This window comes from Gavialis gangeticus, unplaced genomic scaffold (assembly GCF_001723915.1).
Source record: "Gavialis gangeticus isolate Ggan-Ray unplaced genomic scaffold, GavGan_comp1, whole genome shotgun sequence".
NCBI classification, from domain to species: Eukaryota; Metazoa; Chordata; order Crocodylia; family Gavialidae; genus Gavialis; species Gavialis gangeticus.
In genome coordinates this window covers 45,976,512-46,002,911 of record NW_017729031.1, presented here as the reverse complement: position 1 = coordinate 46,002,911, position 26,400 = coordinate 45,976,512, and the positions used below count along the sequence as shown (strand labels likewise).

Below are 26,400 nucleotides of genomic sequence, written 5' to 3'. Positions count from 1 at the left end.
TTAATGAGAACGGGGTGAGAGACAGTGTCAAAAGCCTTCCGGAAGTCCAGGAAGACTATGTCCACTGCTACCCCTGCATCTAATGATCTGGTGATCTGATCATAAAAAGCCACCAGGTTGGTCTGACAGGACCTGCCACTGATGAACCCATGCTGATTGCCCCTAAGCATGCAGTCCCCTGCTGGCCCTTCCTGGATGTGCGCCAGAATTATTTTTTCAAACAGCTTGCCTAGGATCGAGGTAAGACTAACTGGCCTATAGTTTCCCGGGTGCTCCTTCCTCCCTAGATTACTCTGGCTGTGTCTACACAAGATGCTGGCTGCGCAGCAGTAGCATCGCGTGGCACAAAGCGTGACGTGGCGCTACTGCACAATAGTAATAAGGTACTGCGCAGTCAAGAGTCACCTAAAAGCCATTTGGTGACATTACTGTTCAGTTACTCTGGTTACTGCACAGTCATTTAGTACTTGTATTTGCAAGTACTAAATGACTGTGCAGTAACAACTGCACAGTCAGCATCTCATGTAGACACAGTCTCTTTGGTGCAAATGAAAAATAATTGATGTGAACATTCATATGTAACCTCTTGCTTACTTAAAAAAAATAGCATAAAAATTTAGCATTTTAATACTTATGCCACTCTCTGATCTTTACTGTTATGTAATGAGAACAGCTCAACTCAGCTTTCAGCTGAAGATGTTCAATGTTCAGTTTTATATTTTGATAAAAAACAATCTGAAAGCCAGTATTTCCTGCAAATTTCTTTCTGCATCTTCATTTTGCCCATTTATAATAATAACTTGTCTCCATTGCCCACCCAAATAATTATGCTTTGTAGTCAGTAGTATTTTTTAGAAGTGTGCCATCTTAATAGTCTTTGTTTCGCATCTGCTGGCTTTAGTTTTCCAGTAAGAATACTGACATTTTCTTTAGACTCTAAATCTCTCAATAGTAAAACAGGTGATAGGTTGCAAACTTTCTTGTCACTGGAGTTTCCTTCCCTCAAACACACATGAAAGATCATCCATCTTAATGTCAGGGCTGTGCGTTAACATAGCTATATCACTGATGACTGGGACTGGATTTACGAGGACTAGTATCACCCCTGGGTGCCAAATTAGAGTGGTGTCAAAATGGTAGTCCCCCAGGGAGTCCTTTCTGTGACCACAGTAGCGGCTCCATGTTGCTGCTGTAGTAGGAGTAGCCAGGTGCTGGGACACCTGAGGCCCTTTCAATTCTGCAGGGTAGGTAAGACCCACTCCACCTCCCCCCACCCCGCTCTCATCACCTCCCCTCCAGTGCTCAGTGGAAACTCTCTTCCCCCTGATTCCCTAGCAGGGCTTTGCCCAGGGTGCAAACCTTGCTAGGTATGACCCTGACCAGGACTTTAGTGATGGAATATTTTTCATTTTACAGAGTATACCCCAAGATGATAGTGACAGAAAACTAACAAACATTGAGTCAAGTAGTCCTTTCTTCCATTATTTATGAGGACTATATTTTTAGAATCAACTAAGTGTTTGAGGAGCACAGTGTTTGTCATGATCAGTAGGGACTGGGGCTCAGTGGTGACTATAAATCCATACTATACATCTGATTGTATTGAGGAAAACTAGATAGAAAAACAGATAAGCACTATGCCAGATAAACACTATACAGTTATGGCTTATTTTTAAGTATATATTTCACTATATATTTCTTACCTGAACACGAGAGGAAAGAACTCCTCAGTTCTAACTCTGACTTGACATCAACTCTTGGGCAAGTCACGTAAATTATTTGACCCATTTTTTCCCTTTGGAAACAGGGTATAATAGTTATGCTTGTCTGACTCAGTGTTGCTTTGTGTGCCTGTTAAATACTTATAAAGTCCTTTGCAGATTAAAAATGCTACTTAAGGAGTGGGATTTTTAGTTTTGCTTTTATTTTTATTTCTGCTGTGGCAAAAGTAACAACAATATAAAAAGTATGAAAAGATATATAATTTTTAGTATACTCTTAATATAGGCTGAAAGTGATAAATACCAGGTTCCATAATGAGATACATTTTACATCTACATTTTATCTATTTATTTTATTAACTAAAGTCCCTGTCATCCTGATAAGCATAGGAGTCTTAAAGGTAAAATTCATTAATGAAGGTTAAGCTTGCAGATGTGCAATAATTTTGACCAGCAAGTAGCCTGTCAATACATAAGAAACCATAGACCATTTTTTGTACTTGCCATATTTTACAGCATACAGTTTTACGGTTGCACATTAATTGCAGCAATGTACCATACATTTCTAATGGAAAAAACCTTCAGTACATATTCACTGTAATGACAAGCTTATGTAGACACACACTCCATAATTAGATGTACTGAAGCACCATCATGAATAGCTGAATTATTAGACTTTGCACTTATCATACTTTTGCACCTGCTTTGAATAAAATAGACCTTGACAATAAAGACTGGCAGTATCATGCCTTTCATACAGTGTTAGAATATGTAGCTATTACAAACCTAAGCAGTACCTTAAATATATATATTTTAATGATTCATTATGATATTCAGGGCAGATGGTTTATGATTTATTATTTCACTATTACTGTCCTTCGATTTCCCTACTATGCCTTTTCTTTTTTTAACCATAGGCACTTGTGTCTTTCTTAAATTGTACTGTAAAACAAGGCCATCTTAGAGATTTTTGGAGGCTCTGAATGCCCTGGGCACAGTATTGATTTGAGACTTCCACACGTTTGATCCTGTCGCAGTTATTTCAGTGATTATGTCAGCACATACAGGCATAGTCCGAGGTTCACATATTTTGAATTCTGCTGCATTAGTATCATAGAAATCACAGAAAAGTAGAGTTGGAAGGAGCCTCCAGAGGTCTAGCCCAAACCCTTTCTTGAGGCAGGATCATCTCTATCCAAATCATCCTATACAAATCCATTGTCTTCCCGATTAGCAAAACTATACAGTCAGCCCAGACACAACCATAAGGCATATATATCCTAACCTGCCAGAGATAAAGCAGGAAGACCATGGCGGCTAAAATCCAGCTGCTGCAAAGGTTGCTAAATACACTTAAGGGACATGTCCAGATGAGTGCACACATGCAGTTTATGGGGCTGCAGACCTATCTGCAGTACCACAAACCACACACACTGCACATGCAGGCATTTGCCACACTGCTAATTCTCAGTGCAGTGGGGTTTTTTGACAGCAGGAAATCCCAGTATAAAAAAAATACCTATGCCTGAAAGAAGTGCACTGAGCAACCCTTGCAAAGCCAGCAGGCCAAGGCACTTTAGGGAGCCCACCCCTGCCCCAGCCCTGGTACAATCTGTGGGCAAGGCAAGAGCCCCCAAGGGGACACCTGCCTGCCTGTACAGAAATGCCAGGAGCTTGGGGAATAAGCAGGGGGAGCTCGTCCTCCTGCTTAACACAAATAATTATGACATCATAGGGATAACAGAGACCTAGTGGGACTCCACCCATGACTGGACCATGGGTATAGATGGCTATACCCTGTACAGGAGAGATCGAGTAGATAAAAGGGGCAGGGGTGTAGCTCTCTATATTAAGGAAAGCTACATGTCCATGCAAGCTTGGTGACCAGGGTGGATGACTGGAGACCCTCTGGGTTAAAATCCATGGGGAACATGGCACAGGGGACACAACAGTGGGAGTCTACCACAGACCTGAGGCAGAGGCTGGAGTGAAATTCCCAGATAATCTGACTTCGCACCTAGTGCTTTAGGCATACCAATTTCCTTCCTCTGGGAGGAAGGAAACCATGTATCCAAAGAATCGTATAGTTCATAATATTTTTACAAAAAGACCTTAATGTTTTTCTGAGAAGATCGTCACACAAGGGTAAGGTGTCTACAGAAGATAATCTGTCTGGTGTAAACCTGCTATGTGGTATCTGTACACAGCTTTTTGGTATATCTCCTGATTCTTCACTGGAAGTCACCACTCCTGCTCAGGAATTTCTTGGACAGCAAATATTGGGACTTCCCAATCATATTGAGGTTTTTCCTGAGGAAACAGACCTTAGAACTCTGCAAAAAGAGACAACTCATTCCTGGGGAACATGTCTCTCAGAGTTCCTTCACCAGAAATTCGATCATGTTTTAAATAGTGAAGTCTAAGATAATATGTCCATTCTTTTTTGAAATCCCTTATGTTATGGCAACCTAGATGATTGTCTGCTTTGCTTTTGTCTAACTGAATTTGCTATTACTCACAAACTAGCACTCTGCCTAAATATATTTTAACTCCCAGCGTGACTACTGTATTATGTCAGGAAGACTAAATACAACTACCAGAGAGCACAAAGAAGGATAAGGTTAGGCTCTATTGCTATGATAGGCTCCCATTATTTCAGTGATATTATCCAGATCCTGACTGCTTATTACTAGGGTAAAGTCATTTAAGAAATATGTCCCCAGATTTGATGCATTTGTTTAATGTATTTCACATTGAAATGGGATTTCAGAATAACCAATTATCCTAATCCAAAGGGAGCAGGTAAAAAGTGAAGATGACTCAGAAAGAAGTACATAATGAGGATGTATTAAACAACTCTAAATATATTAGGCAAGCTTTTCAACTCATGTAAGTTGCCCTAGGTCCATTTGAATCAATGTAACTATCCTAATTTACATCAGCAAATGATCAGCAGTGAATGAGATGGAAAGAAAGATGTGGGAGAAGTTGTATGTCAGAACTAGGGTTCTTAGCTAAGTGGAAAAATGCTAAGTGTAAGTGCTCAAAAATTCATAAAATGTCTGTTTCCAAATCAAAAGGATCTTTTGCAGCTATTACTGCTGGCAAAATATATCAATTGACACCTGGGTGGATTTTGTCACTTTAACCACATACATTATTGCTTACTTGCCCTTATCATCCACCACAGTGTGAAATAGCATTTCATCAAAGTTTCATAATGACAGCCATAAAAGTATGTTAAAAAAGAAATGTCTTTCCACTATGTGTGATTTTAACTAAATAGATGTGTGCGCTCATTAAGTAGTCTACCGTAAATGTCTAGGAAAGTAGTGTTGTCTCCGCTATAGTCTGTTACGTGAAGATTTCAGCAGAGATATTTAACATTTTGCAAGCATAATAGACTTAATATAAGTTGGAGTAGGCTTGGTGCTCATAGTATAAAGCAATCTTTTGAAAAGTAATTGCTTGTCTCAGTATCCAAGCAAATTTAATTAGTGGAAGAGTTTTATTAAACATTTTTTTTTCCATGTGATGAATTTTATTAGCATGTTAATCCTTAGGAAAATGTAATGCTTCTCAAAAGTCTGGATGGGTACCTGAGGAAACATTAGTCCTCTCTTTATGAACGAAGTCCACCTAGCTAGGTCTACACAAGATGCTGACTGTGCAGTTGTTACTGCATGGTCATTTAGTACTTGCATACACAAGTACTAAATGACTGCACAGTAACCAGTATTACTGAGCATCACCAAACGGCTTTTTGATGATGCTGACTGAGCAGTAGCTTGTAACTGCTATGTAGTAATGTCATGTCTCACTTTGTGCCACGTGATACTACTGCACAGTAGTAATGAGCTACTGCACAGCCAGCATCTCGTGTAGACACAGCCCCTGAATACATAGACGCACATTGGGCATTCACACACACTACATGTTCATTAATGCACTTTTGCTCCTGCACATTAAATTTAGTACTTCTAATATGAGGTACAGTACTAAATAAATGCTCATTAGACTGCCCTAATGCACAGTAGTAAAAGCAAACCCTTTTTTAGTGATGCTTAATGTGCAGTAGCCTATTTTCACTGCACATTAGTGTATCAGCATGATTTCTGACATGACACTTTATCTAATGCACAGTAAAATAGGCTACTGCACATTAAAGCACACGTGTTGGTGCACCCACTCAAACATAAGGAAAAGAGCTATGTGGTCTCATCAAATAAAACGGTGAGGATCTGAGATGGCTAGGACTGTTTCAGAAACTGCAATGACTTCAATTCAGCTTGCTATCAACAAATGTTTCTAAAATACAAAAGTACAGCTGGCCCCATTAGTTAAGTGCAAATCCTAACTAAAATATAAATAATAAATAAACAACCTCAACCATCACCACACACAATGCTTAATGGCTGCTTGAAGGTGTTATATAATGTTTTGGATGGCTTCATCATTCTCTACTCTACTTTTCAGAGCAGTAGTTGGGTTATTAATTTTGGTATTCTTACAATATTTTCACAGCAAGTTCTTACTGAATAACTAGTTCCATTTGTGTCACGAAGCAAAGGATCCTGAATGTTATAAAACACCACTGGAGAGTTAAACACAAATGGATATACAAACAGGATTTAAAGGACTATATTTGGGAGAAAGGAGCCACACTTTAATCTTAGAGCAGCTAAAACTGAAAGTTCAAATCTTACATTTTTATTTCAAAACCAAAAGAAAATGAAAGTCCCTAGTGTTGATTGAAGGGTCTTACTCCCCAGTCCCAGGATTTAATTCCACCTGTGTTTTTATTTTAAAATGAGTACTTTTTAAAATTTGATTTCTCGACATGTAATAAATATTATACTATAGATAGTTGGGGAATAAAGAAAGGTCATCAATGAAGGGAATGCATGGAGATTTTTCTTGTTTTGGTCACTGCTTCAGATTTGCCCAAGTGGGTAGTAACTGAAAGTTATTACCATCTGATGGCTATTCATTGGCTTGTGTAAGAAGAAGTGCTGGCCTGAATCCTCTAGGAATTGAATAAGTGCTTACAGTACAGCTGATGATAATTAGCATCACTGTTGGCAACCTCAATAAAACAGAGTAGGGACTGAATAGAGATGAAAAATTATTTTACCTTCTTCTTCTTAAAAGTTGTTTTCCTCATGCCAGTGGAGGAGCAATGAGGGGAGGCTTATATTAATGCTCCACACTAAACTTTCCTTTGCAGAAATCAAAGACTTCAGCCACCAGGTCTGTTAATCTGGAAATTCATATAAACATTATAATTTAAAATAAATTTCAAAGTCTAATTTAGAAAAGTACACCAAATGAAATCAGCTTTTCAACAGAACTACAGCCACGTTTGTAAATGAATGCAAGATATTTTTAGACATTGATAGTATTGTAGCAAAACTGTGGCATGTTACAACATCTCTGAAATAATTCTGCCATACCAGCCTTTGTTGTACAATAAGTACAAACATGGTAATATTCGTCCATGGGGTGAAAGTAAGTGCAAAGTTTTCCATACAACTCAAGCCCCTCCTGGCATACTTATATATCCCATCCATGTTGCAGGGAAAGTCTTTGTACAGGCTGATAAAAAAGCTGATAAAAAAGTTTCCATGGTGTGAACCAAGGGAAAAAATAACGAGTTCTGTGATTATGCAGATCTTTTGACCACACCACCTCACAAGACATAGACATACATTTATTCAGACATGCAAGTGTTTGCAGAATCAGAATTTAAGGAACTGATCCTCCAGTTTTTGTGTATGCAAAATTTGCAGTGGAGTTACTGAAATTCAATGGAAACCATCATCTTCCTAGAAATTTTGACTGTAGGAAGACCCCTGGTGTCCAAGCCTCTTCATACAAATTATACAATGCAACTTAAGTACTTCATTATATTTTCTATATCTTAAAAAAATATTTACAGATGTTATGTTATAATTAGTTAATCATTTACATTTTCTATTTCTTGTTTTAGGTTCTATCCTTAGGAGCAGATGTCCTACCAGAATACAAACTCCAAACACCTCGCATCAACAAGTTCACTATATTGCACTACAGTCCTTTCAAAGCAGTCTGGGACTGGCTCATTTTGTTGCTGGTAATATATACCGCCATATTCACCCCTTACTCTGCAGCTTTCCTTCTGAATGACAGTGAGGAACAGAAGAGACAGGAGTGTGGATATTCTTGCAGCCCACTGAATGTGGTAGACTTAATTGTAGATATTATGTTTATCATTGACATTTTAATAAACTTCAGAACAACATATGTAAACCAGAATGAAGAAGTGGTAAGTGATCCAGCAAGAATAGCAATTCACTACTTCAAAGGCTGGTTCCTAATTGACATGGTTGCTGCAATACCTTTTGACCTGCTGATTTTTGGATCTGGCTCTGATGAGGTAAGCCAAAGTAAATAAACAGTGTTTTCTCCACAACTGTTTACTATGATGTGATAATCTACTGTTCCATAATTTTCCCTTACAAAGTATTTTGTTAATAATCTCCCAGGGAAAATAATAGAAGACTAAACACTTAGGACTTATAAATTAAACTGGCCAAATATTACTAAAATACAATGTGCGACAGAAGTTTTCCTTGGGAGGAAAACAAGCTGCATGATCCAGTCAGGTATTTTCCATCTCAAGATTGTATAAATGCAATCTTTTTATAAATGTCTTTGGAAGTAGGTACAAAGTACCATAGTGTAAATCGGGGGTAGCCAATCTGTGGCATACTTGCCACAAGTTGCACAGACAACCTCTGTGCATGGCATGCAACAGAGCAGGGAGGGGACAGGCAGCATAGTAGGAGATAGGGCAGGAAGCAGCACAGCAGTTCAGGCAGGGTGCACAGGGCAGGAAACAGCAAGCACAGCAGCAGATGGGGTGGGGAGTGTATCAGAGTGGTGCTTGGGGAAAAAGCCAGCCAAAAAGTTTGGCCCCCACTAATGCAAATCCTACTCTCTTCCATTTGGTGTAAGTTAGACTTGCTAAAGTGATGTCAAGTCAGCTATGCTGCTTTATATCAGCTAAAGAGCTGAGTCAGGTTTTTCAACAAAGACAGAAACTTCTAAAATAATTTAAGAAAAATAAACCCAAAAAAATTTGGAATTTAACCTTGCCAAATTGACAATTCTGATGACTAATGTCCTCAACCTACCCAAAGAACAAGTTAACAATGTGTGTATCACATGCATTTGAAAACTGCCCAAAGGTATATAAAACACACACCATTTTGTGGATGTCTGACCCAGTTCTGCCTCCTTCCAAGGAGTTTTTATTTAATTTAAGAAAGGCTAAAGTTGTAATGTAGTTTGTGATGAAACTTGAACTGACAAGTAGAAAATGCTTTTTTGTGGGAAGTAGAAGACAGCAGTTAAAAAAGCAACAAATCTTGCAAAATAGTATGTTACATAGGCTTCACAAAGGATTCAATAAATCTACTTTTTCATAATGCAATTTTGCACATTTTGACATAGGGAAAATTGAAAGTTTTATGGACAATGTTAATTAAGTTAAGGGAGAAGTGAAGGATGAAAAATATACATTCATCATCAATAATTATAGCATGAAACTTATTGATCTGACTATATACCTTCAGTGTCATTATATGGAGACTGTTATTCATCCATACACAAAAGGCAAAAATGTGCTGTAGGTCCGAAAAAGCTCCTTTAATATACAAGAAAAGCCACAATGGGAAGTAACCAAAGGAAATTCTCCATGAGAGAACACAATTTGTGTCTCTCTCCTGGTACTCTAATAAATTCTGAGTTTGGCCAGCATAGCTATGTTCCCAGAGCCAGTTTTTAGAAACGTAAATAAACAAGTATTTAAGAACCTGCAGGAATCAGATGGCATCACTGTCATAACGATATGCACTTCTAAGACGGAGTGATTCTTTTAAAGTCCTACAAAATTGCAGAAGTAAACAAATGTTGCCTGTCAGTTTTCTTACTCCTATTTCATAAGTTGTTCATTAGGAATCTGTTTTTTTCCCCCCGTTTCCTCCTTTTTTGTGACCAGGATGTTGTGGTGATGTGTAAAATATAAAATAAGAGAAAGGGAAACGGGGTCCCAATGGACCCACTCTAATGTCTCACTGAAGTCAGTAGAACGATCCCGATTGATTTCAGTGCAAGTAGACACTTACAATAGGGAAAATGTGAACCCTGGAGATGTGCACAGGGAATATAATTAGTAGATTTTTTTGGGAAAGAATGCAATCAAGCGAGATGACTATTTAAAGGAGTAAACAAAATGTGAATTGTCTGTCCCATTACTGCCAAAGAGCTTGTCTGTGAAATAGGAAAAACCCAAAAAGGCAGAGACAGAGCAGCAGCATTATCTGCTCACCTTCTACATTCATCACATTTAGCTGGAGTCAGTCTCCTGTATTTCTTCTAGGCTTGCACTGTCTATAAGTAGCACCTGGAAAGAAGAGGAGGCAAAAAGGGTAGCACTGATAGCAGAGCTATTTTATGGCAGTGGCACTGCTAGCAACCTGGACCAATTTTCTCCATATAGTGTATGGAGGTGAAAAGAGCGAAGCTGCAGAAGAGGCTGCAGAGAGTCCATGAAGAGAGAAAAAAGTGACTGTATAGATGTTTCCATCTCTGCTCCTCCACCTGTTTCCTTCTGAAAATTATCTAGTGACTCCTCTATTCTGCAGAAAAAGTACTTAAGAGTCAGGAGATGTAGAGAAGCAAGGAAGGAATGGATGTAAATGCCTGATACAAAGCCCCTTAAAGTCAAAGGAGAGGCTCCCAAAGCTATTTGAATTTGGCCCTAAGTGTTACACTTCTCCCTTATTTATAAGTCTACTACAGGAAACATTGCAGGTTGTTAGATACAGCTGTGATGGGCACTATATAAGCATCCAAAACAGATAGAATAGCAGCAGGCAAAAGGACTAAAGAAACTGAGTACCTGCCTAACAAAAACTGCAACAGTAAATATTGGGATTTACTTCTTATGGCAGACATAATGAAATTAGTTACCTGTTTATTTCAACTATCCCTTCTAGTATTTTGACCTTTTTTAGTAAAATCTAGTCAGATTTGTCTGAGAAACAACTAAACTCAGTACTACTTAGCCAGTCTAGCATATCTTTTCAATAAACTCCCATTCATAACGCTGACTAGACCAGTAGTTTTGCTGGGTAAAAGTCCAAGCATCCAAGTGTTTACAGTAGTTTTGTTCTTTGCTTTTATGAGTATACTTATACAGTGATCTCTTTCTAATAGCTCAGTGCAAGATACATTTTAAATGGACAGTGCTTCATTTTAATGGTTTAATAGACATTTTCAGTCATGGTGGTGCCTTTGTCCTGAAAATCTTCTCCCCTGTCTTCTCTCATTATCTAGAGTTTTTTCAGATAGGTCCCCTGCTAACAATTGTATTGGACATCCTTTTTTTATTAAACCACATCAGTTCTAAGGAGAGCTCCATGTGTGCTCACCCAGCTTTAGCAAATCCACAGCTCCAACTGTGCCTCAAAAGGGCAGAAGATAATAATCAAAATACCACATGTAGCACTATCTGAAGTTTTCTATTTGTGCCTTAGCTTCTCAATACAGGAAACTACTAGAGTGAGATCAGTTAAGCTTCCATTTCCAAAATGAGGAACTGATATAATGTAAAATAAACCTTTTCAGTTTAAATAGATTCTTAGCACAACATGATTAACACTAACTGTGCACCATTCCCTTTTCTGTTTATTTTGGGTGTTGAATTGTCCACAGCACTTCAGGAGGTAAAAGGACTTGCACAATTTTTGCCCTTTGCTCCTCTAATAATTTATTTTTAAGCTTGCTGCTATGTTTATAGAGTCTGGCCTCAAGTTTTAGCCAATATAGAGCCAGTTATATTTAGCCAGTAAATTTAGTCAGTGTAGAGCTGCAAGTATATTTTTCTGTGTGGTCCATGCAAATAGGCCATGTTCCTACATGGTCTCAGTGACTGAATCATCAGTTGTATTAGCTAGATATAAAACAGATGCAAGCATTTGTAAGACTATTTAGGCTTCTTTTCCTGCCTTATTTTCCCTTTGTAAATCAGATAAAAGAAGAGCTGAAATATAACACTGAAAGGGCCATCGTCAATTAGTAACAAAAAGTCAGGAAAAAAGGATGAGTAACAATGAAGACGTGAATCAATGAAGACACAGGACATTTGTTCTACTCTAAATTTTGAATTAATTAAGTCTTACCTCACCCTGCTAAAACTGTCAGGCCAGGCCTCTCTTGGTCTGCTATCTGGTGCCCTGTAAACCAGTACAGCCTATTCCATGATCAGGTTGTCAGAAATTAAACTGGCACTCCCACTTGAGCTAGCCTGGGTCAGGATGGTGTATGGACACCCAACAGGACTAAGAACAAGACCTGTCAAAGGGTGGATGAACTCCCTGGAAGCTAACAGTACCTGGAGAGGACATGGATTGGATACCACCAGGTTACTTCACCCAAAGAATCCCCAAAACTAAACTCATAAGGAGGGTTGTTGCAGCAGCCTCAACACTAACATGACTTGACTCACCCTGCTAAATAATATATTTATATTATGGTTTGATGAGCTCTGAGAAGAATCAGTGTGCTCAGTGAAAAAGGCAAGCAAAGGGTTCTGATTCCCACTCCACAATTCAAATAGGCAGACTCTACTGTCTTCCTTTTGGCCGGGGTAAGACCAAGCTCCACATAGGACCGGAAAGGATAACATCATGCAAAGGCACACGGGGTGCATCTACACATGTGCTTTACTGTGGAGTTGACTAATTAACATCACAGTGAACTAATTAACTCTGCTGTAGGATAGTACTGTTTGGGATTGTACTTCTTACAGTGAAGTACTTTACTGTGCCAAAATATACATGTAAATGGTGAACAGGGCCAGCTGGGGGCTTGCTCCACCCCAGCTCAAATTGCTGCTGTCCCAGGTGCATGAGTAGACGCTCTGCCTGGAAGCAGTTGACTCAGTTGCAAACTGCTCCAGAGTTTATTGCATTGCCTTAATTTCACATGTAGCTCTACCCACTAGTACTAGTAGTTTATTAACAGCTTTTGTCAAAACATTACAATGAAAATCACAATCAGCAATAAAAATTATATATACACTTTAGCACTCAATTTCCAAATTATGGTTGCAGCAATTTCCAGACCATTCCATATATCATTGTCCACATCTATTCAAATGGATAATCCCCAATTATATTTGCAGTTCAAGGGATCCATCTTCTCCCCCCACATAAAAGACCAAACACTAAAGTGGGAACCATACCAATTATTCACATGCATGAGAAATATTAGGAAAGTTTTTCATATATTTTAGCTTCCTTGAATTAAACTTATCATCTGGAACCAAGGATGAACTCCATCACCATTTGCTCAAATGATAATCCTTGAACCAACCAAAAGTGATCCATGGACCACAGTTGGAGAATAACTAATTTTGATTCATTACTGATCCAACAGAAAGATTTTCAGTGCTTAGGACTCCTCAAAAGAGACTTTTGAGTAAACTGACCGGTCACACAGTTCTGCCATAGGTTATAAATTAAATGAAAAAACTATAAAAGGGGCTAATAGTAGATTTCAAGGATTTGAATTAGTTCTGTTAATTCTTGATTTAAAATGGGAGAACAGGAAGCTTCCAAAATGTGAGGGTGAAAAATATTTAGACTAGTCTATCATAAAGAGATTTATGACAGAAACCAGAGAAACCAGGAAATATAGTGGCAAAGGCACTAAAGTAGAGTAAGTAAATTAGAGGAAATGCACATATAAAAACCAATTTGAGCTATTACATATACATCAATGGTTATTTAGTTTTAAAAAGTGGCAAATAAAAGATGACATGATGGAGATGTATACATTAATAATAATGTTATGAAGTATGTAAAACAGCCAGAGCAATTCTGAGGATATGGGCCATCAGTTAAAAAGACTTGAGTCATAAATGGCTCTTAGCTTAGAGTATCATTTGTACAGATAATTAATTAGCTAATCCCAGCTCACTCTTCCAATCAACTGAAACCAGTATTACCTTCCAAATGATGCCTCTGCAATCAGGAAGACTAATGGCTTTTCCTGTTTCTTGTCATTCCACTATCAATTGTCCTCCAACCAAACAACCTTCAGTCATAAATCAGTTCAACATCATGGCTCCAGAAATTGAAGATCCAAACTAACCTCAATATTGAGAGGGAAAGAGAGTGATCAGAGTTCAGGAAAAGTCATAACTAATGGGCAAGGGTTGTGCAAGTTATACAGAGCATCCAGCACCCAGACAATGAAATAATTCTAAACTAATAAGTTTAGGAGGACAGGGTATTTTTTTCAAATTACAGACTAAAGTTTAGAAAATCTCTCTCTCAAGATTTTCAATAGAAGTACTAAACTAATTATACCCTGACCAAAGCTTATCCCTACAATTAGTGTTTGAGCTCATATTAGTCCTAATTCTGGACAAAACCATAAGAAATGGCCTGTGAGTTCATACTGAGATCTTACAATCCGATGTTTGTATATTTGATAACGGATTTGGACCATTATTCATGTTAAACCTATTTTTTGTAGTTATAAGCAAACTAGTTACTGCAAACCCAGTGTAAACAGCAACACTGGATATGTGTGGGCTTTCAGTTTCTTTTAGCTCTGTGCACAATTTTCAGAATTAGAAATACTTGCCTGTACCATAGAATATTTGCAATTGTGGGGATGAAGCTCTTGAAACAGCCTGTTTCAAATATGTGCATCAAAGTAAAGTTCTGAATTTAATGGAGATTAAATTATGGGATATTTAAGAAAAATCTCAGGATATAGATGCACTAAATAAGGTGATGGGTCTTACTATGAGTGCCTTTTTATAATGACTGTGATATTTTTAGTAAGTATGTTTGTCCTGTTGTTCCTTTTCATCCCTTTGTAATACCCATTAGTTTTTCCTTCCCATCTTGGTTTTTTAAAAATGTCATGTCCTTTATGTATTTTTATCAGAGAAGAAAGTTGGTGCTATAGCTATATATGACTATTTGAAGCTTTGAAAAATATCTTCTATTTACATTCTTTCTTGATTCTCATCCATCATTTTGATCATAGCAAGAAAATTCCAGAGTAGCTAGTGTTAAAGGGCCATCTAATCAATTTAACAAGTGAACCTAAAGTATCAAGGCTATGCTTGGCATATTAGGGCCATGTCACACAGGACACTTAGTATGTGTTAAATCTGTGAAATGGTATGCAGCATTAACATTTGAATGTATTGTGAGCAGGCACACAATAACATTTACTATGTCCCCTAATGCACAGCTCATGCCCCCACAGCAGAAGGCTGGTGTGCAGGTATACTAGCATGCTGTGCTGGAATTACTTTTCCCAATTTCTGACTGCGCAAAAACAGCTGGGCACAGTGCCAATCAGACAACCATTTCAATGAACAAGCAAATTCCAATCCCTTCTTGACATGGCACAAGATCTCCAAACCTTCTTTCACTAGTTTGCCAGATTGGATTGGATTTTATCCTAGAGATAATGAGTAGTGGAACTAATCAAGTCCTTGCCCTGGCCACTCTAATCCACAGCCACTACATACTTTGATGGTGCAAGCTCCTGATCCTGAAGAGGCTCTACTTCAAGGGCCATGAAGTTGGAGAAAACCAGCAGCCTCCATTCCATCACCAGCCAGTTCAGCATAGGGCAGACAATGGTGACAACAGCCTTGTACAAAGTATCCAGTGCCATATTTAAGGATCTGGGGCCTCAGTTCATCCAGCATGGGGACCCACAGGAGGTCATTGCTGGGTTCAAAAAGATGGGCTTCCTGAATTGCATAGAGCTATTGATGGGACAATATAACCATTCTGTGCCCTCTCGCTGCACCTCAGGTTACATAAATCATAAGGGGGCAATCAAGGACCACCAGGATAGGATAGCTCTGCTTTGAGCAGGGGTTAGGACTAGATGACCTCCTGAGGTCCCTTCTAACCCTAACTTTCTATGGTGATTCTATGATTCCAGGACTGCTCAATTAACATATCCATGGGTGGGTCCAACTTCACACTACTGTGTCACTGTAACTTGCCCAGTCACTGTGTCCATCAAGCCTTAACTGGGCCATTGGCTCATACACAATTGCTGTGGTCCAAACACAGGTGTATCACCAATTCTCACATCTTCTTCACTGTGCAAAACACAATGCCATTTCCATTTTGATAAATTCCAGGAGTGCGGGGCAATTTCCCAACCCACACAGAACCCCCAGAGCCCTGAGTCCCACCCCCCACCCCTGCCCCGCCACAGTAATCCTTTCTCCTGGAGTTGCTGAAACTTAACAGTGGCTGGTGCTAGGTTGTCTATGTCTACCTGCTGAATGAGGGTCTCATCCAAGCTGTCCCCACCTTGTGCATCCTGGGTCTGGATCATGGTCTGCATAGAGAACAAATCTACTAAGCAGGCATCCTCATGATCCTCCACGCCCATTTCCAAGCAGGCAGCAGAGAGGGAACGTGATCATTTTTGTCATCATCATCATCATCACCACCACCACCAGGCCTATGGGTGTACAGGGAGTTTGGTCCTCCTCAAGGACCCTGGACAGCTTTCTATGTAAGCCAACCATGATCCTGGCAGCATCCCAAGAACTTTTTTGGCATGCCTGCCCCAAACTTGCCATGCACTTGATTTTAGTGCAGATCTGCTGCCAGTCTTGCTGGTGCCCTGAGCCACCATCTGGGCCATTATGTGCTCACAAACTTTCTGGCTACCCTTTGTGCCTTTGGTGGTGGCAGTCATGGTCATCTCCTTGCCCCAGATTGCAGTGAAGTCCAGCACCTCACCACAGCTCCAGTTCATGGGCCTTCTGAAAGGGTCTAAGGAGGACATTCTTTAGTTCAGCTCAATTCACAAAGCTATATGACCACTGTTCACACTGGAGCACTTGAGCAAAAGTGACAGTCCTCAGGGAATCTTGAGGGATTCAATGGGTGCTCAGGGTGGTGCTATGTGGGCTGTAGTCATAGATTAATAGATTCATAGATGTTAGGGTTAGAGGGACCTCAGTAGGTCATTGAGTCTGACCCCCTGCCCTGGGCAGGAAAGAACACTGGAGTCAGACAACCCCAGCTAGGTGGTTGTCCAGTCTCCTCTTGAAGATAGGTAGGGGAGAGCAAACACCTCCCTTGGAAGCCCATTCCAGATTCTGGCAACCCTTACTGGGAAGAAGTTCTTTCTAATGTCCAACCTAAATCTGCTCTGCATCAATTTGTGGCCATTGTACCTAGCTACTCCAGGTGGGTGTGTAACAGGGGGGTCTTCTCGGGGCCGGTCTGCCATTGGCCCACCCACCTGTTTCTGGGCCAACCACCCTCCTCCTCTCCTGCCATGCTTTGATGATACATAATTATGTTGTTAATTAAGCAGGAGGCTGCCCACTCTTGCCCTGATGCCAGGGGGCACTATCTATGGCTCCATTCCTCCCCTACACTGCAGCCCAAGCCTCACAGATGGCATCCAAGTGATAATGCTCCCAGCCTACAGCCAGACCAAGCTTAGCCCTCATTGTCAGGCCTCAGACATACGCACATTCATACTGCCCTCCTCTCACTAGGGCCTCTCACAAGGTCTCTTTCATGCATCAAAAACTTGTACTGACTTGTTCCCTCTTGGATTGGGCCCCTTCAGCCATAGGCTTTACCTAGTGCACACTTCGGGTGGCATACGTACCATCTTTTGGACCTCCCCCATGACCCTCACCCGGGTAGTGGCCAGCCAGTTACCCAACTGGGTCCAAGCTTGCCCTGGCCCCTCCCAGGGAAACTCCATCCACTCACACACACATACTGGGCTCCCAGCCCTCTGGTTTCCCCCTCATTGGGGCTCCTCATCTCCACTCCCCTCACTGGCACCACAGGGCTTCCCTCCCCGGTAGGGGATCAGGTGGCTGTAGCCATGCCTAGCCCCATCTGGTTCTTACTCCCTCCTTGGGCTCAGGTGGCCATAGCTGTGCCTGGCCCCCTTGTATCCACAGTATTGTGGGGGCTAGGGGTTAAGGTGCCCCAATCCACCTTTCACCAAGGTGGCAACTGGCCTGGTATTTCTTGGGGGCTCCTGTGCCACTGGGAGCCCCACCAGGCCACCCACTCCTAGCAGGGTGCAATTTTAGGTCATTCCCAGGAGCCTCCAAACCATCCCCTTAAGCTCCTGCCCTCACCTCAAGGATGTTGCATATAGCCTTACAGCCAGGCAACATCTCTGCCTGTCCTGCCAGTAGCAAACTGCTCTCTTTATATAGGCAGCCAGAGTTCTAAAATGGCTGCCGTAATCAAGCACCTGCTGGCTGTTTGGCTCAGCCCTTAAAGTGGCAGGCACCACCAGTGCCCTGCCACAGGGTGCCCTAGTAAATAGAGCATCTCCTATTCCCTGCTGTTCTCCCCTGATGAATTTATAGGCAGTCACAAGATCACCTCTCAGCCTTATCTTCAGAAGGCTAAAGAGATCTAGGTCCGATCTAGGTCCCTCAGTCTCTCCATATAGGGCCTTGCCTGCAGGCCTCTGACCATATGAGTAGCCCTCCTTTGAACCCTCTCAAGATTCTCCGCATCCCTCTTGAAGTGTGGTGCCCAAAACTGGATGCAGTACTCCCCTGTGGAAGGGACCTGGCATCAACCACTTCCTCCTTTGACAAATGGGGAAACCTAAAAAATGTCCTGGGGTTCTTAGAGTAGTAATCTGCATTCTGGTTTACTCCTGTGACAGTACAATGATGCTGCCCCCTACATGAGGAAAGCCATGACCAAGCTCATAACCAATCCTACTGAAAATATGATACTTTGCCTCAAGTTGTTTATGTGCATAAGGTGATAGGGCTCAGAATCCCAACTTGGCCAGTGACAATTGTTCCAGTACAATTAGCCCCAGCTTCACAAATACTTATAATGTTCTTGACTTTACATAACAAATAATCCCATTATTTAGTGGTCAAAAGCATCTGCAAACTCTCTGCACAATTTGGAGCCTTGACAATATTGAATTTTGAAATCCCTCATAGTTGAGCCTAATCCTTCATGATCATATAATCAGAGGGATGGAAGGGACCTTAGGGATCAACTAAACCATCCCAGACAGCTGCCTGTCCACGCCCTGCAACGAAGCATTCACCCAGAAATTAGCCTTTTCATATGGCTATAATCTAGTGTGCCATCTTCCTTCCAGTTCCCTTAATCAGAAAACACAGGTGTTCATGTATTAGTTTTGCCCTTTCTGTTTATTGCACCATTACTTCCTAGTAAAGTGTCCTTTTATGTTATAGTTTCTGAATGACAGACCTGTAATGACAGGCCTGTACAATATTTACACATATTTATGTAACCCAGGAATAAGACGAGAAGAAATATGGCAATGCCATGAGACCGTTTGTTCTTATTTGTTAAACCCATAATGGACTTTGATTCAGCTGCCAGCTTCTTAATTTTTTGGCATCACCCTCCGTCACATAGAATTGGCTTAATTAGCTGTTATTACTCAATTATCACAATGGGATGCTTTAATATGGGAGAGGCAAATTTTGTTTTAAATGCACCACATCCTCCTTTGACAAATGTGACACTGTCAGCTTTTTTTTTTTTTTTTGGTCCAAAGGCTATCCATATTATTTGTAACTCACTCAGAAACATGTAAAATATCCAGAGGTTTACTAAAATATATAAAAGCTAGTTTAGTACTTTAGTGAAAGGGAAATTTAATGTGCGGAGTATTCCCATCAGAACCTTCTATAAAGCTGAGAATCCTTACTGTAGTTGTTAAATATTATATATTATATATACACATGCTAAAAATATTGTTTTAATGTTTACTATGTTTTATACATATTCAGACTTTCTGTGTGGTAAAAATCATATCTTTGTTATTTATCATTTTCTTGATAATATTTGTTTTTACAGGACATTAGCAAATGGCATGCAAAATGAGTCAGTAATTGAGAACTGGCAAGTGTCAGCTATAAAATATTCCATAATTGTAGAGTAAGAGGCTATTCATACCTTCAGGCCTATACTTGAGTTCAGGTGCCACATTTACTTGTCCTGTGCTATGATGAATACAGGGTATGCTCCTGCTATTGTCTATTGCCTAGGCTAATAGCCTATCCTGAGCTCAGCCCTCAAGAGAGTAAAAGGTGAAGAGGAAGAGAACCTGCTGGACGGAGCACCAGGAATTTGTCACTAGATTTGATGATTATCCAAAAGAATACCTCCCTTCTGCTGTTTCTTTGAATCGCATTTACCTCTTTCCAAAGTTGTGTGACATCATCCCATACTGAGAGATGCCTTTGGGCCTCTGGAAACAGAAAGAGCATGTTTCAGAACAATGTTCGTCTCAAATTTACTTCATTCTGGGGACCATTTTTGCTATGTTCTCTGAAGAATATATGTAACAAACCTTAGCAAGTGTCTCTAATTTGGAATTACAAGATCTCAAAGTCAAATAATGATGCAAGCACTGTTAAAACATTGCAGGTATTTATGATTAGTAACCTGGCCAGAAGAATCATATACTTAAAGATACATCTGTATTTATGAAATCTGTAGACTGATAAATTTATATCACTGGTGAAATATATCACTTCAATATTTTCCCTTCTGAGGTAGGAATCCAGATTAGGTACAAAGTTCAAAGGTGAGAGGTTCTAGACCACAGATAAAGATAAAGGTTAAAAATAACAAATATATCATACAGTCCATTTCCTCAGACTGTATTAAAATAACCATTATAAAGATTTTAGAAAAAGATTAAATCAATATTAAATTAAAATTAGTTACTCTACTTTTAAGTTTTTGTTTGTAATAAATGGAAGACAGACTTTGGGTCAGCTTCATTTTACCATATTGGAGTATATATGTGAGCAATGAAAATCAATTTAATTTCTAAATGTCTTATTTTCACAGACAACAACATTAATCGGTCTTCTGAAGACAGCTAGATTGCTACGTTTGGTAAGGGTTGCACGGAAGTTGGACAGATATTCAGAATATGGTGCTGCAGTCCTGATGCTCCTTATGTGCATATTTGCACTAATTGCACACTGGCTTGCTTGCATTTGGTATGCCATTGGAAACGTAGAAAGGCCTTACTTGATTCATAAAATCGGCTGGTTGGATTCTCTAGGGGTACAACTTGGAAAACGATACAATAAGAGTGATGCAGGCTCTGGTCCATCCATCAAGGACAAATATGTTACAGCACTTTATTTTACCTTCAGCAGTCTGACAAGCGTCGGATTTGGAAATGTGTCTCCTAACACCAACTCAGAGAAAATCTTTTCCATTTGTGTCATGTTGATTGGCTGTAAGTGTTGGACTATTTTATTTTTTTACTCAGGAATTGAATACAGTTGGTATAATAGATTTTTAAATTATAAGCATGCAAGCAGGATGAGAGAAAAATGAAAAACAAGATGATACATAAACATATATTTATAGTATTTATGGAGTCTCAGGTATAGAAATTGTATTTATTGAGTTTCATGCATAATATATATATGCAACTCCAACTGAGAAAGGTACATGATTAGTACCTAACTTTAAGCTGCCATGTTGTCCACTGACTTGTATTAGGATTACTTGTGCATGTGCTAAAGTTTCTTCCTTACTGAAACTATAAAGAGAGTATTGCCAACTATTTTTAAAGATGGTTTTCACTGGAAATTTCTTATTATGGGCACTTTTAGAATGCAGACAGTATTTCCAAATATATGTGGTATACCTATTGATGCATCTACCTGACTCTGTAGCATGTTGTATAATCAGTACTAAAATAATCTGCTTTTGGCTGATATCCATCTACCACGTGATAATCTGATAGAACGTTTCTGATTAAGCAGCTGCCATCTAGCTGAAAACAATTAATTTATGCTAAAGCAAAAATTCTTTTTTAAACATGCACATTAGGTTCATTATCATATATCAAAGGAGCTACAGAAATGGGTGAAGATAATCATTTTAGTGCTTGCTTTGCTCTTCTCCTGATTTGGGATTCCAGTTCCATTCTTTGGAGGTAATAGTAGAAAAAGAGACAGAAATAGTGTTGGTCTGATTCCCACAGGCTTTGTGTGGGTGTTTATCCTATCGTATGGTAAGTCCTACCAGGCACAAAAATCACAGGAATGTATTCAGTACTGTTTTTGCCATGATCTTCTAGGTCCTTTGGAGGCAAGTGAGAAAGTAGAAGTAAGAGAAAAGATTGTGTTTCACTGCACATGTAAACAGATATTATGTGTAAGTGTACATGAGCCTGGACAAATTCTTCAAAATCTCAAGATCTAAGTGGATCTACTTCCTTCTATTCAAGAGGCACGATATAAGGGTATGCAGACAGGGGATGGATGTGTCTGAAGATATTTACAATCTTCCACATGCAAACTAACTTTGGCTGAAGAGCTGCTTCAAAGCAAGACAACTTGGCAACCACATTCTTTGCCTTAGTCATCAATCCTTTTTACATAGTATTTATATGTGCATCATAAATGCATTGTATACATAAGGTTGGGTCATAAGCAGTCTGGCCTGGCAGGTAGGCCACCAGGGGAGAGCTAAAACAGGAGCTGGAGGACCCAGAGTCACACAGGGGAAGAGGAGCTAGAGTCCAGGTTACCAAATCTGAGGGGAAATTCCAGAGGCAGCAGAGAGGTCACTGGCCAAGTCGGGATTCTGAGGTCAGGGACCAAGTTATTAAAAATCAAATGTTGTTTGCTGGTTTGTTTACAGAAAAATGAATGGCATAAAGAAAATTTATTAGGCACTGTAGCAAGGAACCAGAGGCTCCTGTTACTAAAAAGGGTGAAACATTGCTCTCTAGCCTGCTGTGTAAGCAAATGGATAGCCAAGATAAGGACTGTGGGCAGCAGACCTAAGCAGCAGAAGGGAGGATTGAGAGAATCATTAACCCTGAGGGCAAATGCTTGTCTGAGCCTGTGGCTCACCAGTCTCAGATAAGGTGGCACCCTGGTTATAGATAAAGGGGAATGCCTTGGAGGCAGGGTTGCATGGGCTCAGAGATGAGCTCTCTGAAGGGAAAGAGTAGCCACTCAAGGGGTGGTGCAGAAGCAGGGACACCTTGGACAAAGTGTGAGAATGCAGAGGCAGACGGCTCTGGCAATTACCCAGAGCGAAGGGGAGTTTGTTTAAAATAGTAGCTTGTCTTTCTTTATGCTGCTTACCCAGAGAGAGAATGGTTTTGTTAAGAGATAACTTACCTTTTTCTTTCATGATATTAGAACAGGGAGGTTTTGGTTAAAGTGATAGTCTGCTTTTATATTATCATTAAACCTGGAGGACTGGGTGTGGCTACAAAAGAGGTGTAGAGGAGGCCATGAGTGGGGTGCCCAGAGAAGCAAACCAAGCTGTGAACCTTCTAAAGGCAGGAATATTAGTGACAAGAAGAGCACAAGGGCATGGGCCCTGCCAGGGCCATACACAAGCCAGGCTGGTGAAGACCTAGAGGGCTGGGCCCAGAGACAGTGGGCCTAAGGAAAGAGAACCCAGCTTCATGAAAAGAGGAAAGGCCAGGACAGCTGAAGCTGCTATACAGACTCTGAGACATGAAGGGCGAAGCCGTGAATGAGGCAAATAGCTCCACTATGTTAATGACTGGTAACACCTGTGAGGCATGGGCCTGGCTGTAGAGGAGGTTGGAGCCCTTAAAGCACCTAGTGTCTGAGGACACCAATAGAAAGTAACTTGATAATAAACTAGGTTCCCTTGGGGCTGTGGACAGCCTCCCAATTTTCTTTCCAAACAACATCAAGGCATAGCAAGTGGGTGAGGGGGACAGGCCCAAATGACCAGAGGAGGCAGGACTTGAATGGTTACAAGGGGTGCTACAGTTCTACTCGACCCCAGGCCTACCACAGGCACTCCTGTTATTTACCCTTCTTATAATATACAAACAAGACAATAGTCAATGAAATTGAAAAGCAACATAATTAGAATCAATGAGGCATTTTTTTTCAGAAGGTATAATTAATCTGTGGAACTCATTTGCACTAAATAGTATTGAAGTCTCTAGTTCAATAGAATGAGACATTTATATACATTAAAATATCTACAGTTACACTGGGTAGATAAAAGCAATTTACATGTAGAAATGATATAAACCCTTGTGTGGCAGAACACAAGCCAGATAATAGTGAATAAAAAAAATCCCCTTCTTTACTGCATAGGTTATTCTATGAATATCCAGTAAAGCTTTTCCTTCTTCCTCTCAAGTATCTGGTATGTCAGAAGAAAAAGAGACACAAAATACCAGGCCATCAGTCTGATTTTCATGGCAGTTCCTATGGTCTTGCTTCTTTGTCATACTTCCCTTAACCTACCGTACAATTTTGTGATTCATAAGTCACAACAGTTATAATACATAATGTAGAAGTGAATTCTTGAAATCACAGAATTGTGACTTCATAGTAGTAGTTGTCAGGGGTGTGTGAAGCCGGCCCTATTTGACTCGGATTTGGATTCAGCCCAAATCAGGGACAGTGACTCGATTCATTGATTTGGATCACTGTCCCTGATTCAATCTGGCCAAATCCAAATCTGAAAATTTGATGCTGATTCGGAGAATCAGTGATTCAAACATACACACAGCTTTAAATGTTTTTTCTATGTACCTCGAGGTACCAGCATGGATTTTGAATGCTGCAATCCTGAGGCGGATGGAGTGTTCCACAGGAGTGCAGGGGGACCTTGCATGTGCTCGGCGGTGAACACGGAAGTGGACTGGAAGTACTTCCAGTCCACTTCCGGGTCCACCAGGGAGCACAGAGGGGCACCCCCTCGAAGGCCCCCTGGCTCAGCAATCATCCATGGGGGGACTCCAGATGCCCCCCCAGACCCAGGAGGCACCAGTTGCTAAGCTAAGGGGATGCGGGGGTGGGGGCCGGCATACTGTCCGGTGGACCTGGAAGTGGACTGGAATTGGTTCTGGTCTACTTCCAGGTCTGCTGCCGAGAGTGCTGGGAAACCACTGCACTCCTGTGGGACACTCCGTACACCTCAGCATCTCAGCATTCACAAGCCACCTGCTACCTAGAGATATATAGAAAAAACATTTAAAGCTGTGTCTATATCCGAATCTCCAAATTTTTCTGAATTTCTCTGAATTGATTCAGAGGGTTCCGATTCAATTCCGAGAGATTAAAGGGTCCTCTAATTTGATTCGGATTCAGAGATTCAGATACCGAACTAGGCTGAGTTTCTGCCGAATCGAATCAAGGACCAAAGCTTTGCACAGCCCTAGTACTTGTAGCCTATTTTCTTTAAAGAAGTGCCAACTTTTCAGAGAAAAGCAATTGTTTTTCATTTGTATCAGGAATTGGTAACCTGGGTAAAGCCTTATAATTCTCATTGAAGTTCTATACTTCAGCATAAACAGTAAAGGAACTGACATCACAGAAGTATTTCTCTACCAGATGAGTGTAACAATGTGTTTTGTGTATTCAAGAAAAAAAAACTAGCTGAGTATAATAACCTGGTGAAATTCTATGTGTTGCTCATTTGGGAATTTAATAGATTGTATTAACTGAGCAGAAACAGAAAATGTAATTGAACGTAGTTAATTTCAACAGAACCCATGGACTTTATTCCTGCAAAGGGATCTACTAAGGAAAACTAATTTATATCAGTAGGGTTGTTGGTTGTAGCCATGCTGGTGTAAGGACATAGGCAGACAAGGTTCTTTGGGTAGATGTGATATCTTTTATTAGATCAGCTAAATAGTTGGAAACACCCTTCTTCAAGCATAGGGAGGCTTCTTCAGGCATAGGGTATTTGTGTCTGAAAGTTTGCAAAGAACATTTTTTCCAACTATTTCATTGGTCTAATAAAAGATATCACATCTACCCAAAGAACCTTGTCTGCCATTTATATCAGTGGCATTCCACCTCGGCATGAGTGTTTTTTGCAAACAGATTCCTCAACTGAAAAAGCACTGCAGTTGCAGAGTCATTAAAGCTATTTAACCTGAAGAAATAAGTGCTTTATTTTGCTTTTTGGTAAGCCAGAAAGACGTGCCCAGAGTGAGTTAAAACAGATCTGATAAGACCTATTTAAAGAGGTAGTACTGAGATTCAGATTAAAAGGAATGGTCTACCTCAGTTAATTCAGCCTCCAATATTTACAACATACTGTCATTTGAAATTGTCTTGTGTCTATGTTCAATTACATTGATTTATCAAAAATCTAAGTTGCCCAAGCTAATTTCCCTATACTCTTCTTTCACTCAAAGCTGAACACTACTTCTGTTTTAGTTGTAAATTCTGAGAAACTATATGCTGCTACATAACTGTGGCCACTATGAATAGCCTTGCTGAAGAATATAAGATTACTGATGGCCTACACAATAGAGCTTCAGAAAGAGGTGTTGCAACCTTTGCTGTAGGGCTGTGCAAAGCTTCAGGTGGTGATTCAATTTAGAGGAGATTCGGCCTGATTCGGTGGCTGAGTCTCTGAATCTGAATAAAATCAGGGGACCAATTAAAAGGTCTGAATTGATTCAAAGCTCTCCAAATCTTCAGAAAAGATTTGGAGAGCTTTGATTATTTGGGCAGTCTCCAGTGGCTGCATCAGGGAGCTGCAGCCAGACTCCAAGCTGTTAAGTAGGGGTGGGGGGGGGCTGGAGGAAG

At 40.2% G+C, this 26,400-nt stretch overlaps 1 protein-coding gene across 1 annotated transcript in view; it reads left to right on the top strand.

Annotated features, from left to right (window-relative positions):
* Window positions 1–26,400, top strand: part of KCNH7 (potassium voltage-gated channel subfamily H member 7) — a 483,070-nt gene that overhangs the window by 378,577 nt on the left and 78,093 nt on the right. The window contains exons 7-8 of the mRNA XM_019522712.1: window positions 7,711–8,136; window positions 20,672–21,071. Coding sequence (XP_019378257.1) covers window positions 7,711–8,136; window positions 20,672–21,071 — 826 coding nt within the window. The remainder of the gene's footprint in view (window positions 1–7,710; window positions 8,137–20,671; window positions 21,072–26,400) is intronic.